At 34.1% G+C, this 19,360-nt stretch overlaps 1 protein-coding gene across 4 annotated transcripts in view; it reads right to left on the bottom strand.

The window, feature by feature from the left end:
• Positions 1–14,120, bottom strand: part of LOC110654288 (protein TRANSPARENT TESTA 9) — a 29,607-nt gene extending 15,487 nt beyond the window's left edge. For 2 of the 4 annotated variants that reach the window (XR_002494701.2, XR_009145416.1), the window contains exons 1-12: positions 13,617–14,120; positions 11,779–11,830; positions 11,598–11,674; positions 11,388–11,521; positions 11,169–11,265; positions 10,976–11,033; positions 6,620–6,728; positions 6,403–6,526; positions 6,127–6,313; positions 5,675–5,991; positions 725–813; positions 562–632 (exon numbers count right to left, since the gene is read on the bottom strand). Coding sequence is in view for 2 of the 4 variants with exons in the window: in XM_021810222.2 (XP_021665914.2) it covers positions 562–632; positions 725–813; positions 5,675–5,991; positions 6,127–6,313; positions 6,403–6,526; positions 6,620–6,728; positions 10,976–11,033; positions 11,169–11,265; positions 11,388–11,521; positions 11,598–11,674; positions 11,779–11,830; positions 13,617–13,669 (1,368 nt within the window). In the remaining 2 variants the exon portion in view is untranslated. The remainder of the gene's footprint in view (positions 1–561; positions 633–724; positions 814–5,674; positions 5,992–6,126; positions 6,314–6,402; positions 6,527–6,619; positions 6,729–10,975; positions 11,034–11,168; positions 11,266–11,387; positions 11,522–11,597; positions 11,675–11,778; positions 11,831–13,616) is intronic. The other 2 variants (XM_021810223.2, XM_021810222.2) reach the window with 2 other exon arrangements.
• Between the last annotated feature and the right edge of the window lie 5,240 nt (positions 14,121–19,360).

The following is a 19,360-nucleotide window of genomic DNA, read 5'->3' as shown; positions in this document are numbered from 1 at the left end:
TCTCCATCACATGCAACCTTCCTCTTGCTTTTTTGCAGTGAGGTTTTTCACACAACTCAAACCCATAACCACGGGTCACAAAGAAGCAACCTACCATTATGCCAAGGCTCACTCTCAAGTAATAACTAATAATTACAATAAAGAAATTAATATTAAGAAAACCCAATGGTAAAAATTCAAATACATTAGGTATTGAAATCTCTTATTCAGCCTCATGAAAATTTATTGCATATCTTATTTGTGAGTCATAAAATTGCCCAACATGCAGATCATACATTTAGAAAAATAATAAAATTTTTCACTGTACACATTTTGAGAGTGTCACTTATTCATGAGGAGTGAAAAACTATCCATGCTTCATAGGCTTGTGAATTGTGTTAAAGTTTTACTACCCAGTAGTCCAGTACCAATCAGAAGTTCCAAATACAGCAATTCAAATTCATAATTTGGCAGCAAGAGGATGAGAAGAACATTTGTTAACATTCACAGATTGACTACGGTACTATAAACTCAACACTACTGCTGTCAAAATCATCAGGAAAATCTATTCCTAAAACTCACCAGCAACAGTTTCTTATGCTGCTTGCGTTGAGGCAGAATACCAAGCGCATCTAGCATGGTTTCGTCTAACTCTACAAAACAATAAATAAATATATATATATTCAATGAGATGACAGGAACAGAAATCTATAGCAACATAAGGTGGAAAACCCAATGCCAAAACCTTTTGTTTGCAATAGTGTAGCCAGCACACTCAAGGAACCCAGAACTTGTAGATCATTGCCATTTGTAATGTACGAAAGTAAGACATCCCTAGAAATGTCATGATCATCACAATAAAACAATTAGAAAGGAAATAATAATAATAAAGCACACATAAAACAAAATTCATAACATAATGACAACAAGATTAGGGCAAAAAAAGTAGAAAGCTAACACATTGGAAACTGTATTTCAGATTAGTAATGGCATGAGCTTTTTCAACCTTAGAAAGATTATATCCCATTTTGTTTAGACAATACAAATAAGATTTATTAGACTGTGATGCTTGTGAACTTGCTAAACACACAAGGAATTCTTATCCTTCAATAAATAATAAAGTTTTGACTCTTTTTATGACTATTCATTCTAATGTACCTGCTCAAACGGTCTCTTTATCTAGTTATAGATGGTTTGTTACTTTCATTGATTATTGCATTAGATTGATGTGAGTTTATTTGTTGAGAGCTAAGAATGAAGTATTTTCATGTTTTCAACAATTTCATAAAATGATTTGCACCCAGTTTAATGCACATATCAAAATTCTGAGAACCGACAATGAGACTGAGTAAATGAACAAAGTTTTCCAATCTTATTTAGATTGATCCTATATCAAACTAGTTGTGTGAATACTAATGCATATAGGCATTTACTTGAAGTGGCTAGATCCCTTATGTTCACAATGAATCTTTTCAAGTTTTACTGGGGCTATGTTGTTCTTTCTACAGCATATCTTATCAATCGGATGCCCCTTCACATACAAAACTTTAAGAGTCCTTTGGAAGTTCTTAAAAGTAAGAGTTCTTATACTGTTCCTCCAAGAGTGTTTAGGTGTGTTTGCTTTGTTCATAGGTTATTCTAGTACTCAAAAATGGTATAAGTGTTATCATCCTCCTTCAAGGAAATATTTTGTAACCATGGTTTTAACTTTAGGGAATCTGAACCCTATTTCTAATTACCTCTTTAGGAGGAGAACAATAAGAAAGAAGTTACTTTGCCTACTCCTTTTCAAGGGGAGATTCTTAAACTTAAATCTAATCTGAGTATTGAGAATAAGAGTAGTGAGGATAGGCCAGTTTCTCCTCAACGTACAGAGTTACTGAATAGACTGAATTTAAGAATTTATACTCATCGTGATAAGATAGATACAGTCATTGAGCATGATACACCTAATCAGTCAGAACCCCTGGATTCAGCTCATGCACATTCTGAGCCTGAAGAATTATGTTGTAAGACTCCTTCTTCTAATACTCAATCTGATTTTAATTCTTCTATTGATGATCTTGGTATACTCATTGCTCACAGAAAAAGGGTTAAGGCTTGCACCAAAAATCCTATATCCAAGTTTGTTTCTTATGATTCTTTATCTCCTTTCTATAGAGCCTTTGTCTTGTCTGTTTTTTCTATTTCTATCCCACAGGATTGGAAAAAATTATACCTTGATCCAAAATGGAAAGCTGCAATGGTTAAAAACATAAAGGCTTTGGCAAAAAATGAGACATAGGATCTTGTTAATCTTCCATTGGAAAAGAAACTAGTTGGATACAAATGAGTGTTTATTGTAAAGCATAAAGCAGATGGTTCCATTGAAATATATAAGGCTAGACCAGTGGCAAAAGGCTTTACTAAGACATATGGGGTAGATTATCAATAGACCTTTGCCCCTTTTGCAAAGATGAATACTATCAAAATCTTGCTATCATGTGCTGTAAACCTTGAATGGGACCTATAGCAGTTTGATGTTAAAAATGTATTTTTGCATAGAGATTTAGAAGAGGAGGTATACATAGAGATTCCTCTAGGATTTGAGGATGAAAAGACCAAAGAAAAAGCACCTAGATTGAAGAAGGCATTGTATGGCTTGAAGCAGCCACCAAGAGCATGGTTTGACAAGTTTAGTAAGGCCATGATTTCCTTTGTGTATCATCAAAGCAATGCTGATCACACTCTATTTATGAAACATTGTAGAGGGAAGATCACAATGCTTATTGTCTATGTTGATGATATAGCTGCAACAGGAGATGATAAAGAAGAAATTGCTCATCTAAAGAAACGCTTGGCCCAGGAATTTGAAATTAAAGACTTCAGTAAATTAAAGTACTTCCTGGTAATAAAAGTTGCCAACTCAGACAAAGTAATTTTTATTTCTCAAAGAAAGTACATATTGGATCTCTTAGATGAGACTGGTGTGTTGGGATGTAAACCAACAGAATCTCCTACTGAAGCTAATCATAAGTTGCAAGCAGAAGTTGGGGAGTCAGTTGACATAGGGAGATATAAGAGGTTAGTTGAGAGATTGATTTATCTCTCTCATACTAGACCAGACATAGCACATGCTATAAGCTTAATGAGTCGGTATATGCACGATCCTCCAAAACCTCACTTAGAGGCTGTCTTCCACATCTTAAGGTATTTAAAATCTACACTAGCAAAGGGACTTCTTTTTTCAAAGCATGGCCACCTCCAATTAAAAGCCTTTACAGATGCTGATTGAGTTGGATCTCTTGATGATAGGTGGTCAACATCAGGTTATTGTACCTTTGTTGGTGGCAATTTAGTCACTTGGAGAAGTAAGAAGCAGAATGTAATAGCAAAATCCAGTGCAGAAGCGAAATATAAAGCTATGGCACAGGGTATTTGTGAGTTACTGTGGTTACGAAAATTGATAGAGGAAATGAGACTATTAGAAACAAACAGTTTGTCCTTGTTCTGTGACAACAAAGCTATTATCAGTATAGTTCAACATGATCAAACTAAGTATATAGAGATTGATCGACACTTCATAAATGAGAAAATAGTGGATGGATCTTTCAGTGTCTCTCATGTTACTTCAAAGAAACAAGTGGTCAATGTGTTTACTAAAGGATTAAGCAGTAAATCATTCTATACTTTGTTCTGCAAGTTGAGCATGTGTAACATACATGAACCAACTTGAGAGGGAGTGTTGGAATCCTGTATTTTATTCCCTGTAGGAGTGTTTCAATCATTGTAGAGTTTGTATGTAATTGTAATTGCTTTTTTCCTTCTGTGATTAGTCTTCTAATGTATCTAGGTTTCTTTTTTTCGTTCTAAAATCATTGTATAAATAGGAGGAAGTGTACAAAGTTTTTGATATATAGAAATAAAGAATTTTTCTCTCCAACAATTAGCATCATGTAACAATGAAAACGGAATAAGTGGAGGGCAAAAAAAATAAAAATAAAATGTAGAAAGCATAGAAGAGAGGTTCCTATGGGAAGTAACTTTTCCAGGTGACAGCTAGTAATTCCATGTCAATTTCAGTCACGGTTTCAACATAATCAGTCACAATCACAGTATCAATACATATCAGAATGTATTTAATTTTTTTTGAAAAATTAGCCAAATGACTCAAATTCATAGTTTAATGTATATTTAACTAAATGAACAAATATTAATACTGACAACATCTAAAAGAATTTATGATTTCCCAGTCATCATTGACTAATAGCAAAGTAAAATTGACTATTAAGTCAACACTACAAAAATGAATATGAATACAAACAATATTTTTTTTATATAAAAGAACCAGTATTCCTTCTTATTTGGAAAAAATAAAAAATAAAAAGGTTAAATCTAACTTAAATATCACTTTAAAAGAAGGCCCACTGCTAGTATGGTTTTAAAAAGAGGTCCATTCCAAACTAAGAGAAGTTTGACAAGACAAAGTTTTCTTTCCTTATTGCCATCACCATTGGCTCAAGTTCATATTTATTTAAGGTAGAAAAAGTTACTATATTGTTTTTATCTCTTCACCATTTTCAATGTGTGCTTAGTGCAGAAACAATTTATAGCATCTCAAGCCAAGCCAACAAATAATCAACATAAGATACAAGACAATCTGTTGAGAAAAGCAATGGACATCCAACATAGGACTACTCACAATTGCAACAACAAAATCTCAGACTGAAAGACAAAATCTATGCCCAGAATTCAGAAGGGTTCAAGGGTAGCAAAAAAAACCTGTAATTGTCCATTGAAAAATATAGCAATGAGGTTGCACAGGGTTGGCAAGTTAGAGTTGGGTCATTTCAGATTCATGTCATTGCAGGTATCACATTTTTTTCTTGGCAAAATCAGGTTGATTCTGGTAACACTTCTCTTAAGGCAGGTTTAGGTTGTTTTTGGTGCTGCCTATCAGCTCAAATTTTAAGTGGTTTTGCTTACCTTATTTGTCAAGTTTTGGGAATTCATTAGCAGTCATTTTTTAATTATTTTTGGGAATTTTTATAATTCTAATATTATGTTAGTTTTTTTTTTTTTAATCTTTCATTTGTTTTTAGGGTTTTTTGCAATTTCCCAATCTAAAAAACTTTTCATATGAAAATTTGTTGTTCCAGGTTCGAGCAGGTTCTACCCTCAAATTTTATGGTCATTTTGGTGTTAACGTAAGTTCAATCAGGCTTTCAAGTCAAAAATTGCCACCTGTAATACTTGATAACTTAGAATCAAAGAAGTAAAGATTGATACAACTCTCTTAATCATTTAGAAAAACAGAAGATTTTGGGTGGAACCTTCGCCCAAATGTGGGGTAAGTGTTGGGAGCTAGTTGCCATGGCACAGGAAAAGAGACTTGGTTTCCAATCAATTATACTGCCACAGAATTCTACGCATAGAAAAGTCATAGTTGATAAAATCTTCATATTACAATATATCTTAGTAACAAAGTAACAAACAAGTCCACTAAGGGACAACCCAACAATAAAGGATGTGATCTCCACTAGAAGTTTCAAGTTAGAATTCCCCTAAGTGGACTGGAGTAAGGAGGGGAAGCTACACCCTACTACATAATTCATTTCATATTCCAATGTACTAAAAGAAAAGGCAACAAAAAAAAAAAAAACATTTTTTTATCTTTTAACTGTGATCGTAATGAAAGGCAAGTATCATTTCTTACCTCAAAGGCCCATGTGAGCTAACAAAGTCATTTTGTGTGGCATCTTCAGGATGAACTTGCGATGAACCAGCCAAGGCTGGCAAAGACGCTTTTGGACAAGCATCAACCTCAGTGACATTCTCTCCTTCCGACTGTTGGATTTCATTCATATAACTATGACCAGACACATGACCATTAAGCTTAGCTTCAGATTTTGGAATGAAGACCTCTGCGGGACAGAAGAGGGCAGCAGCAATGGTATTTGCCAAATCTTTTATCTTAACGATTCGTAAGATGCAACAAAGTAGATAGAGAGAAGTGATAGCACCAATCTGTTCCTGAATTTACATGCTACAGAGGTTAAGCAAGAACAATCAAAAGGTGCTTCAAAAATCTATTAGAAAAGCAGTCAAGGCTCGAGAAAAATTAATGAATGAATGAATGAAAACATGCAAAAAGATCAAGATCGTTACATTTACAACATCCAGCCGTAAAGATGGAAGAAGAAATGGAATTATCAAAAATTGCAACATCTTGTCCGTTATTAACCTTCCAACATCAGGAATCCCAGCAGAAATAACATCACTAAAATAGTAGAGGTTGTCCTCAATTTCATCCACAGCAACAAGGATCATGGTGGTTCCATCTGGGTCAGAGTTTCTGTCTCAGAAACCAAACAATATCGGTTAGGAAATATACAACATACAACGTTTTACTTTCATAAGAAGTGAAATTATCGCAACTCTTACTTTAGAACTTTAGAGACCAATGCATTCAGATCAATGCACTGCTTCAGAAAAAATGTAACCAGATTTGAAAAATAATCAGCATGAGGAGACTTGGCAACAAATCTATTCACAGATTCATCTCCAACTGAAACGGGAGGAAATTTGAAATTAAGACTTGCCACAGATGAGACATGATTACATGAAGAGAGAAAAATAACAGGAGCAAAAAGTAACTCACCATGATAAACATTTAACGTCAAAGCACGTACGGCAGTGCGAATCATATTTTCTTCATGAAAAGCAAACCGTGTTGCCTCAACATACAGTGGAAAAGAGACTACTACTTCCTACATTCACAAAGGAGTAAGAAAAATACCAAGAAACTACACACGAACATAGACAGCAAAACCCCCCACCCCCCCCCCCCCAAAAAAAAAAAAAAAAGAGAACAGGAAACAGTCATACATACACACAGAAGAACAAGATTTCTACTGTAGCTACCAACTAGGTGAAAGCAAGGCAATTAGGAAAACAACTTTTATGAACTATACTAGCCACTATAGAAGTGCAAAAATGATGAAACTCGAGATGCTGCAGAGTTCAATAACCTATCAATTCAGGTTGGATTATCTGAGAGTAACGTACAAATTACTTCTTGTTATCTTGCAGGTTCAAATCACTCTATTAGAGACAATATGGGAGCAATTCATTTGTACAACATATAGGATACTTGCCAATATGCTTTAGCAGCTGAAAAGCAAGTTCACGCTATGGTGCTAGAAAGTCCTTACATGAAGCCAATTGGCAAAACAATTCTTCAGCAGAATGTAGCTATCAAACAACTAAATGAAATTACCAAGGGGCTGCTGCAACCAACAAAAAAAATAATGGGGTGAAACCAATGCTGAAAAGAGTGATAAAGACAAGAGTATAGTGCCTTACAGTGGACAAAACAATTTTGGTTTTTCCACAACTAAAGGAGGCAGCAATACCCAGATTCGATGTTTTACTTGTGAAGCAAAGGGACACACTTCTTTTGCTTGCCCACAATGAACAGTGAACCTCGCAGAATTTGAGGAAGATTTGGAATCAATTTATAATAACGTTGATGAGGTTTGATGAGGAGTTAGAGGAAGTTGACATTCATCCAGCACAAGGGGAGTGCTTCATGGAGTGAAAGAGTGATGACATAAAACAAACAATGACAAAGAGGAAGATTGGAGGAGGTGTAGTACCTTTGGCACACTTTGAGAAGGGTATGAGTGTTATCTGTCATTGACAGAGGAAGCATGGAGAATATCATCTCAGAAGAGGATGTAGACAAATTGAAGCTTCCTACGAATAAACATCCTCATCCCTACAAAATTGGGTAGCTCAAGAAAGGGCAAAAGATACCGGTAACTTCTCAATGTTTGGTAAAATTCACTATGGGCAGTAACTAGGAATGATGAGGCTTTATGTGATATTGTAACAATCGATGTTGGTCATATTCTCGTTGGTAGACCATGGTTGCTTGATCATGACATGGAACATAAGATGAAGTCTAATACTTATTATTTCTACAAAGACAATAAGATGTATATTCCATAACTTATTAAGGAAGAGGAGAAGAAATTGACAATATGGAGTCCTACTGAGTCCTACAGCCAACAAAACTGAAGGGTATTTGTCTGCTAAATGGTTTGAAGTTGAAAGTAGTGAAATGGGAGTCATGTATGCTTTAGTAAATAAGCTATTGGAGAGTGACTAGATTAGGGAATCACCTCAATATCCCAATGAAATTCAGCAGCTATTATAGGAATTCAGAGAGTTGGTTAGTGAAGTTTACCACCTCTATGGACCATTCAACACCTCATCGATTTGGTACCTGGAGCATCTTTACCAAATCTGCCACCAATGTAGCAAGCTGAGATACAAAGACAAGTTGAGGAGTTATTGAAGAATGGTTTGGTGGGCGAAAGTAAAAAGTCCTTGTGCTTGCCCAGCTTTATTGGCTCCTAAAGAAGATGGCTTATGAAGGATGTATGTAGACAGTCATGCTATAAACAAATTTATAGTCAATTATCATTTTCCTATTCCTCAATTGGAAAAAAAATACTTACTCAATTAGTTGTTTATAAAGTGTTCTCCAAGATATATTTAACAAGCAAATATCATCAAATTAAAATGAGAAGACGAGATGAATGAAAGAAAACTTTCAAAACACCAAATGGTACATTGGAATGGTTGGTAATGCCATTTAGCCGTTCCAATGTGCCAAGCATATTCATGAGGGTTGTGATGGAAGAACTCGAGCCTTTCTTGAAAGCTTTTGTTGCGGTTTATTTTGATAACATTGTGTGTGTGTGTGTGTGTGTGTGTGTGTGTGTTTCTTGAATGCTTTTGTTGTGGTTTATTTTGATACACACACACACACACACACACAAAATAGTTGAATCCTTGGCATTTTTCCTATGAACGGTGCATAGGAACAGATAGGTATTTTTTTACTCTCTTTTTTTATTTCTTTTTTATTTTTTTAATAAATATTGTTAAATTTGTTTACTCATTTTCACTAGAGTGCCTGTTCATCCAATACCCCATCCACAACTCCACTATGCACCTACCCCTCCCAAACACCTTTTTCTTTTAGATGCTTTTTATTTTAGTTTAACAAACTTCAACACTGTTCCTATAAGTTTATTTTTAATTCCTATTAACTTTCTTTAAGATTGTTTACTCTTTTTGCACAAGTATGCTAATCCACCCAACGCTACCTCCCCTCAATGAGTCCACCACGCACCCCACCCACCCACCCCACTCTCAAATACCCTTTTTCTTTATGTGTTTTTTAAGTACTTTTCTATAATTTTAATTCAACAATTTAAATATAATTTATATACAATTTAACTTATTTTTAAGTTCATTTTAATTTTTTTAAAACTTATTTAACTATTTAATTGTTACATTTGTGTTACATTTGTGCTAGTTATTATTAGTATTTTTTATAGCGACTTTAATTGTAACAATATAATTTTTTTTATATACCAATGTTAATAAATTTTCACTCATAATTATTAGCTAGAATTATATGAAATTCAATACTATTGTTTCCCTGCTTATCATAAAGTTGTCTAATTTTCTAGAGAATAAATTATCCTTTTCCATTCACAAGAATAACAGGTTTAGACCAAAAAAATAAAACAAAACAGTGTCAAAATGTAAACTGCAATTAACAATGAAAATGTGCTGACTTCAAATGCATATGAGCTAGCAAACTCATTTGGAATGGCAAAGCATTTTAGATTACTTGAAATTGAGAACATGGTTAGTTGTTAAACTTTTGCTTCTTTAATTTAGTTCTTTTATTTTTCTTTCCCTTTAGAAAAAAATCATATTAATGTTAAATAAGCCAAGTGATTTTTTTTTTTTTTTTTTAAGAAATAGGTATAGATTGAATTATGAAATTTAGGAAAGATTATATAAATTGAAATTGAATATGCATGTAATTAATTGGAAAATATTACATATATATTGTATTTAGTTATTGCATAAAAAATATAAAATTGTTAAAACATTTTTTTACGCACACTTAATCATATAAGAGACATTGAATTCAAAATTATTATTTCGTTTAAATGAATATCATATAATGTTTTGAAATTTTTCTATTGCACGCAAATAGATAATATATTTCTCTAATATTGAATTAGTAATTTAAACATTTGGAGATGCGAAATTATTTCATTTTAAATAATATACATATGATTTATAATGATAGAATTAGCAAATATATTTATTTAAACCGTATACACGATAGATTCAATTGAGTATGGATATAGTTTTGGGAATTCTAAGGTTAGCAAACAGATTTGATTCTATCTTTGTTGTGGTTAGATGTCAAAGAAGTCTGATCTAGACATGACAGCATGTAGAAGATTCTTGGTGAAGTGGCTTGGTAGACCAGCAACTGAAAGCACTTGGATTACTCAGAAGCTGAAACGAATTGATCCAGACATCGATGCAAAATATCTCCAAGCTTTCTCATTAAAGCTGAGTTTTTCTCTAACCCAGGGAGATTGATGCATAAGCGTCAAAAAGTCCTATTCACTTTCAGTTTTGGATTTGATTCAGTTTTAGGGTGGATAAAGCAAGGGTAGTATCCCAGTTGAATTACTTGCCAGTAGGCACCAAACTCATATAACCATACTTGCAATAATTGTAAGACAGCATGTAATACTACAGAATGAAAAAATAACAATGTTTAACTGCTCAATATGTTATTTGCGCAAATTGAACCTCAACAACCTGAACAAAAGAGATACTTTAGAGTGCAAAACAAATTATGTGGTGAACATCAAAGCAGAATGTACACCATGTCTCTACTTTAGTAGCATTTGTACAAATCTTCCAAAACTTAAGATGAATATTTTCAATATACACTATGAAAACCATTTAGACAAGATAAAACAAATTGGAAAATTAGCCTCATTCACACACCACACACACACACACACACACACACACACACACACGCACACGCACACACAAAGAGAGAGAGTAAAAAAAAAATTGCATAGAACAATCAAAACAGAATTGAAAAATACAAACTTACATTATGAGTCTTTACAAGCAGAGAAATAGTGTTCCGGTTCAGCTTTCCACTTATTGCCCTTCATGAATCAGAAAACATACCATTTGTAATCAGCAAAAAAAGGCCATCAAAATATAATAGTCAAGATTCAAAAACAAAAATATAAAGAGATGGTCAACTACAACCAGGACAATTTAGAAGATAGACAACACACCTTAAGAATGAAATGTAGTAAGACAATAGCTCTTCATTGTGAAAATCAAATGCATAAGTAATTAAGAAGTTAATGTGTTCGTTACTGAACATGTAGTCTGCAAAATTTTCCAGAGGAAAGTTAAGTAAGAGAATCCACCTTGCCTTGGAAGCAAATTTTATAAAATAAAATAAGCAAAAGAGCCTACGCAAGGAAGTACATTTTCAATAACCAACTTACATATGGCATGTTCACTTTTAAGATTCTGAATCATAATGCTGATTGTCTGTAGCAATTGAAGAGAAACAGTCACTGATCTGCTGATCTTTAAAATTCGTACAAACTCCCCCATGACTTGCTTCTCCATAAAATATCTACAGGCAAGAAAAGCATTAATACTGATAACCAAACACAAATTTGAAATGAACACCGAGTATTAAGAAGTCTCACTCAAAATAGTTTGAATCATGCTGATCACCATAAGTTATCAACTCTGCTATTGACCTCAGTGCCTCAATCACAAAATCCTTAGAAATGCAAAACAATTTTGGTAATATTATACACAAGTGGGGAAAACATGATAATGATAGCAATCAGTTAAAGTAGGAAGAAGAAAATAGCTATCAATCACCTTATTAACCTCATTTACAATTTGAACTTTCTGGAGCTGATCAGTTAAATATCTGCACAAAGTAGGACAAAAATTTAACCTAAAAGAAATATAAATCATTATAATCCCTGAGATATGTCAGGATGCCATTGGGCCACACACGCCCTTGCATAAATGTATGCTTTTAGGCATTAAAAATTTTGCCTATTCTTGGCACAAAGGAGTAGGACATTGGACTCTAATGAAATTGTGGAACTTGATCCTAAAACATAACGGAATTGACATAAACGGAAAAGGTTGAATAAACTTCCTAGACCAATGTAGGCCACAATGCAAAAAATTCTTTGAAGGAATGTTTGGAGGATTTTCTAGCTGTATTATAATAAGCAAATAAATGAATGAATAAAGTGTTATAAGGGTTCAAGGACCGTCAAGGGTGACATTCGAATTATTTTTTGAAAAAATAGGTTTAGGGTTAAAGCACTCTAAAGTCTAAACAGATTTATATAAAAAAATACACAAGAAAGATAATGTTAATTAATTAGGGTCTGTATGGTATTGTTGTTAAACCTTCTGTTGAGAAAAGCACTTTTTTAAATATACTATTTAGAAAAGTATTAAAAAATAATTTAAAATTTAATTTGATAAGTTTTAGTCATAAGAATACTAAGTGCCTGTTTGGCATTAAGTTTGGAAGGCCCAAACTGCTTTTCTGAATAAAAACACCATTTTAGATATTGTTGAATCAATTTGAAAAAAACTATATTATTATTTTAGTATTCTTATGACTAAAACTTATCAAATTTAATTTTAAATTATTTTTTAATGCTCTCTAACTAGTATATTTAAAAAAAAAGATTTTCTCAATAACAGTTTCCACAGCAATGCCAAACAAATCCTAAAATAACAAAATAATTTTTTTCAAACTGCTTTTTTCAACATCTAAAATAATGCTTTTTTCCTGAAAAGCAGTTTTAGTTTTCCAACCTCAATGCCAAACAGGCACTTAATGTAGGTATTGATAGGGTTTTAAATTTAATGAAACATTCTAGGGTTTGACAAAGCAAAAAAAAAAAATGGATTGTATTACATTGCTTGCAAAAACCAGTTGTAACCGCACAACAATAATTGCTAAACATTATAGCCATTGTCTGCAACACAAACAGAGCCCAACCCTTTAACACCAAAACCATGGTACAAAATCACTCAGGATTGGCCATTACTGAATGGTTGAACACTATCATATAACAAGTATTGCACAATTCCACAGTTAAATTGCATCAAATTACCTTTCAGCAAATTTTGAGATTTTATCCGAACATTATCTTAATGAACAGCTTTATTTTTAATTACAAATTCGAGGATGCAGTCCTTAGTTGTAGGTTTAAGGAATTTCAAGGTTCAAATTCAACCTCAAGCTTTACAAAACAATTGCCAATTCCTTCTTATTCTTTATGACTAAAGAAAGCTCTAAAGGGCAACAAAGGGACAAACCCAAGTGCAAAACAAATGAAATTGTTCGAGTATGGAGATCTATAAATTCTCCAACAACACAAGCATCAAACACAATACTAACAACTAGAAGTTGTTATTGATTTTGAAGAGCCTTTCACGCACCACAAAGCAATGAACTAGAAGCTGGCTGGGAAAGCATCCATGAGAAGCACTCCAAAAGCAATGAAAAACAGGTTTAAGAATGGTAAACAAAAGATTCAACTACCAATTATCGGCTCTAACACGCAAACAATCACTGTATATACTTTCCCCAATTGCAATTTAGCACACTAACCAGTAAAAAAATAACGAAAACAACATAACATGAAATTTCCAAGTAAAATTCAGAGCGGAAGAAAACAAACCTGAGTTCATCCAAGGAGAATCGATCTCTGGATCTCCAAAAGGAAAGCCACATGATTGTGGAATCAGAGCTTAAATAAAAAAATAATAATAATAAGTTCGTCGGAATTCAATCACGGCATTGATTACAATTCATTTTCCGACTCCGAGTGAACTCAAATCAGACCAAACACAGCATCCGATGGAAACCACCTGCCGGCACTCCGATCCAAAACAAATTTCACTAAAAGACGAAGATGATTAGCGGGTTTGTTTAATTTTTTTTTTTTTTTTGGTTTTTGTAATCTTTGCATAAGAGTAGTGGCTAGAATTATTATGATCAAAATTTCCGGAGAGAATTTGCCAGAAAAGCAAGGGAAGCTGTAATGGAGTTGAGGTCGAGCTGGCAATTATACGGGTAGAAGGCTTTCACGGTTCCTACTTTGTTCCCGAGCCAGTTACTATTGAGGCCACTTTTGCCAGGGGCGTGCACGTTTTGGGTCACGAATTGAAGAACACTAGAGTGGTAAAGGAACCAATAAAAATTTTACTATTTTAATTCAGATATAATTCTTCGCTAAAAATTAATCTGAATTTGGTCATTCGCATAAATTAAAATTAATTAAATTATATTTGTATCAAATTAAAATTAATTAAATCAATTTCGTGTTAAATTAAAATTAGTTATATAATTGATTTTATACTTATATTTTTTTATACTTTTCATATATATTAGATATTTTAAATTTACATTTTATATAAATGTGTAAAGAGGAGCAATATTAACTTTTATGAAAATATTCATCCTTCCTTAAATTTATAATTATATTTTTATTATTTAAATTAATTTAAAATTTATATAAATTTAAAATTTTTAATTTTAGAGTTTATATAAATTTAAAATTTTTTATTTTACTTATTTATAATTTTAACTAAAAATAAAATTTTATAAAAAACAATTAACTAAAATAAGAAATTAAGAAGTTAAAAATAAAAAAAAAATCATTAACAAATTATCGATATTTACAATGAGACTATAATTATATTTAATTTAAAATGATTATGTAAAAGAAGAAAAATATTATCTTTAAATTTTTATAATATTATTATAATACTAATAAAAAATTTATAATCATCAAATTAAACGTTTTAATATTTTTAGTATATATTACATAATAATTGTGATCAATACAAAAATCTCAAACTTTGCATTGTAAATTTATCATATATTCATAATATAATTATTTTATTTAACTATGTAATCTATTGTACACCACGGAAGCGTGTAAATTATAAAAAAATAAAGCAAACACACAAAACACCAATGTTTATGTAGTTTACTTTTTCCACTTAGAGCTACATCCACGAGCATGTCATCTTTCACTATTATCAATAAAATATTCATCCATTTTTAATTCAAGCTATACTACCCATTAACCCAATTACACTAAGAGAACCCACACTACATAACTAATCATAGTAAATACATTAGATAGTTCTCTTAATTTCCTCTAATATAACCCAATATATTTGCTACTTTAACTGTTACACTACAAAATGTGCCTTTAATTATATTGGCAAGAGCTTTCTCATCAATGGATAAGAATTTCTTCCTCTTAGATTCTATGTCCTTTATCCAACTTAGGCTAAAGCCTATCTCTCTCAATGAGTAAGAGCCTCTCATCAATGGGCAGAGCTAAATCCTCAGCAATTGGTGAAATCTTTCTCTACAATGGACAACAATCCCACACCTTAAGCAGAAAGCAAAATAACCTTTCGACTATTCTTCTATTTATAATATCAATTTCTTCAATCCTAATCCAATTAGGAATTCCACTCAATTTAGGAATAACACTAAAATAAGAGTTCTAAATAAAATATAAAATAATCCTCCACTTATTAAGGAATATTTCTCTCACTTAAATTATTAGTGATGCTATCACAAGAATCTCCATGAGTATGGATCTACAAAATAGGAAAATACCGGGTGGGTTAGTTGATCATCACTTGGATGCCTAAGTTAGTATTGAGAATTTGGAGAATGAGAATAGAATTAAGAGAATAAAAGTTGAGCCTTTGTACTTGTCAATCCTCATATATATATATATATAGGCATCAGTTAGACTCCTGTTGGGATTAAGAGTGTTAAGTTATGAAAGGAGTCGATCCCCGAATATCTCAAACCATCATGGGGATAGAGTTTTAATTGGTATACGAGTGTCCGTAATGCCTATTAGGCGAACATGGTTCATGGGTGAGTGTTCTTATAACAAGTAGATGGGCGAACGCCTTATGAACATGACTCATGAGCGAACGTCCTCACATTGGTCGGATTGGCAAACGATCCATGGATAAACATTCTTATACCTATTGGGCGAATAGAATTATGGTGAGAAGTATCATTAGTCCCCCGCCCCCTACGTGTCTAAATCTTTAGGTTTGGGTCTTTCGATGAGTGGTTGCGATGGTGACACCTCATTATGATTTGAATGGTGGATGGTACTAATGTTGTTAGGGAGCCCAACAGTTATTGACCATTGGACTTTCCTGAGCGTATTCTCGGTACTCGAGGACATATAATTACATGCCTATATGTATTGGAGATGGAAGCTCCCTTCTTATTTTATCTTTCCTTTCATTTTCGAGTTTGAGAGCTTTCTATTGATTCTTCATTGGTGCTTTGGATTTTGCCAAAAACTCCTACCATCCTATTACTAGAATTGTTTTTAAGGTAATTATTTATTATTATTTCTTCAAGTTATTGAATTGTCCCACAGCTCTCAAAAGATGCCTAGCAATGCATATGCACCTTCTTCTTCGGGCGATGTCCCTAATCTGTGATGGGAACTCCCGCTCTGAAAGTTTGAAAGAGTAGCCTTCCTCAGGTGAATAAGCTGAAGGAAACACCTGGTAAGGATGGTCAAGTAAGCGATTGCTTAGCAAGGGTGAGTGGGTCTAGTAAGGCAACCCCGACTTGGGTAACTAATGATAGCGGCCCTATTGCCCTGATATAGTCCGTGTTGAAAAACCTCGGAATCCAATTGTTATTAAAGAAGTATGATGAATTGGATGGGTACTTATTCCGTCAAGTTTGGGAAGACTTTCGGGAGTACAACCCCATTGCTCACCCTTATTTTTTAGTTATATATAAGGAGACATTTAGGGCTAGTTTTTGCCTTCCACTTGATTGATTTCATATGGAAATGCTAGAGTTTTACAACATATGCATCGCTTAACTTATGCCCAATAGTTGGAGGACACTAATAGTGTTCAAGGGTTTATGCAGCCAGCACAATATAAAATGTGGGGCAAGGATTTTTGCAAGCTTTCTTCAACTGGTGGATCGCAAGGGTCAAGACTATCATCATCTCCTCAAAGGTCTGCCATCCTCGGTAAAGTGGTGGAAGAACAAGTTTTTCCTGCTAGGGCAAGTCGTCGAGATCAGTTGGGGGAGTTTTCCTTTATCTTGGTCTCTCAATCTGAAATCGAGAAAGGGGGAGATTAGGTTATCCAAACATGAATAAATTGCTATTGCTGAGCTCAGGAGTTTGGCCGAGAGGGGCCACTGTTTGGTAGCCCTTTGATCGCCCGGGAGGTGGATGTCTACTATGGTGTTGGGAGAGGGGAATCCCTTTGGTAAGAGGGGAGGCTAAGGGTGCACCTGCTAGGGAGATCCCTTAAGGGTCTGAGCGAGAGGGTATTGCTTTAAAACTTAACCTTGCGAAACTTATAGACTTACTAATTATCTTTTTACTAAACAGGTAAGGCTAGTTTGAGTGAGGAGGAAAGGAAGGTACCTACTGTAAGGGTTTCTCAAAAAAGGAAACCAAGGAGAGTCCCCCATGTTACTGAGCCTCAACGAGCGAGGGAAGAAGGTCAATCATTTGGGGTGCCCAAGGCACCTCAAACTACTATTAAAGTTGCTGTTTCTTGTGGTGACGATCTCCTTGGTCGGCCAACAATGCCTTCTTCGCCTTCATTTTTTATCCCTCCTTACCCTCAACGTTTGGATGCTGATTTAGCAAGGCATAGGACTATTGAGGATAATTATGTCTTGATTGATGTGTTGGCCAAGAAGCTACTTCTCCCTAACGACTGTCTTTGGTTTGCCAAAAGGATGATTAGGATCTTATTTTGAAGATGGCAAATTATAATTTGGAAGCCTTATCTGTGGCCTAGATGATATGGGAGAAGTTTAAACTACTAAACAGAAGTTATGGAGAGATGTAATCTCAACATAATTTTATTAAAATGGTGATACAAGATGTCAACTGCCAGAATCAAGAGTTAAGGAAGCTCCTGGAAGCATCTGAGGGATGGGTGGGCGAGCTAAAGGCTGAACTTGAGTCAGCCCAGGCTGCTCACACCTAGGTGGTTGGTCAACTTAATGCTCAGCTGAAGGAGCAAAAGGATGCTACAATGGGTAAGCTAGCGAACACATACCTTGATCTTCAGACAGTAGACATGGCTGGGCTCTCCGAGAGGCATCCAGGTGAGGACTTCACCTGGGTGAAGGAGTTACTCCCTGGCAGTTTTGATTTTGCTACCATGGATGATTATGAGGAGGAAAGGGGGGGGTGTTGACGCCGAGGGTGCCTAATAGTGAGAATTTTTTTCTTTCTTAGGTGTTCCCCCTTTAGTTTATGTTTGGGCATTCACACATTTTGTTATTTTGTACTTGGGCTTTTGCCCATTTTGAATGTCTTAATGAATTAGACTTCTCTTATATTATGCTGCTACTTTAATTTCTAAAGTTTTGTATGGATTGATGCTTGATTATCTTTGCGAATTGCTTAAGTAAGCAATAATGTGACCATTGTGTGCCGTTAACCAACGTATACTATTATGAGATACCTTCTAGGTGAATAATTAGTCGAACCCTTTTTTGGCTTGTAACTAATTCCTTGATTTGGGAAGTTTAATGTTAGGTTAGATGATTAGGTTTGTCATGATAGGCAAGTGGATAAATGCCTTTAAGGTGGGTGAGTATACTCATCCTAGTAGGCAGGTGGATAAGCCTTAGGACGGGCGAATAGATTAGTTCCGGTAAGCAAGCAAGTAAATGCCTTACATAAGATAAGCAAGAAAAGTCGACCCAATAGGCAAGCGAATAGACACCTTGGTTAAAACAAACGAGTACATTCGACCCGGTAGGAAAGTGGATAAACGCCTTAGCAAGGGTGGGTGAGTACATTCAGCCTAGTAGGCAGGAGGATAAATGCCTTAGTTATTTATATGCTATTGAATAATCATAAATTTATTTTACTAAAATGAGCAAACATAGGCTATAATTGCCAATTTACAAAGTAAACATTATGCTAATGGTTGTTTGACTAGTAAAATTTGCTCAAATTATTAATGTTCTAGGATCTTGGGATTCTTCTGCCATTCAGTTCAGTAAGCTTGTATGCACTGGCGTTGATGATTTTAGAGATGAGATAATAACCTTCCCAGTTCTTCTAAAGCTTTCTTAGCCTAGCTTTACCTTTGGCCAAATCGGCCTTTCTGAGAACAAGGTCTCCTACCATGAATACACGTCCCTTGACTTTAGCATTGAATGATCAGACCATTTTTTATCTATATTTGGCCATTTGGATGAAGGCTTTGTCTCTTAGGTTTTTTGGTTGGTCTAGAGTGAATCTAAGTTCGCCGGGTTGGCTTATTGCTCTGGTTTAATTGTTCTGGCACTAAGCACTTGAAATTCAACTAGGATAACTGGTTCTGCCCCATAAGTTAAGGAGAAAGATGTCTCACTAGTAGCTGATTT

This window comes from Hevea brasiliensis, chromosome 17 (genome assembly GCF_030052815.1).
Source record: "Hevea brasiliensis isolate MT/VB/25A 57/8 chromosome 17, ASM3005281v1, whole genome shotgun sequence".
Classification (NCBI taxonomy): domain Eukaryota; kingdom Viridiplantae; phylum Streptophyta; class Magnoliopsida; order Malpighiales; family Euphorbiaceae; genus Hevea; species Hevea brasiliensis.
The sequence above is the reverse complement of the archived record's forward strand: the minus strand, read 5'-3'. Positions and strand labels throughout refer to the sequence as shown.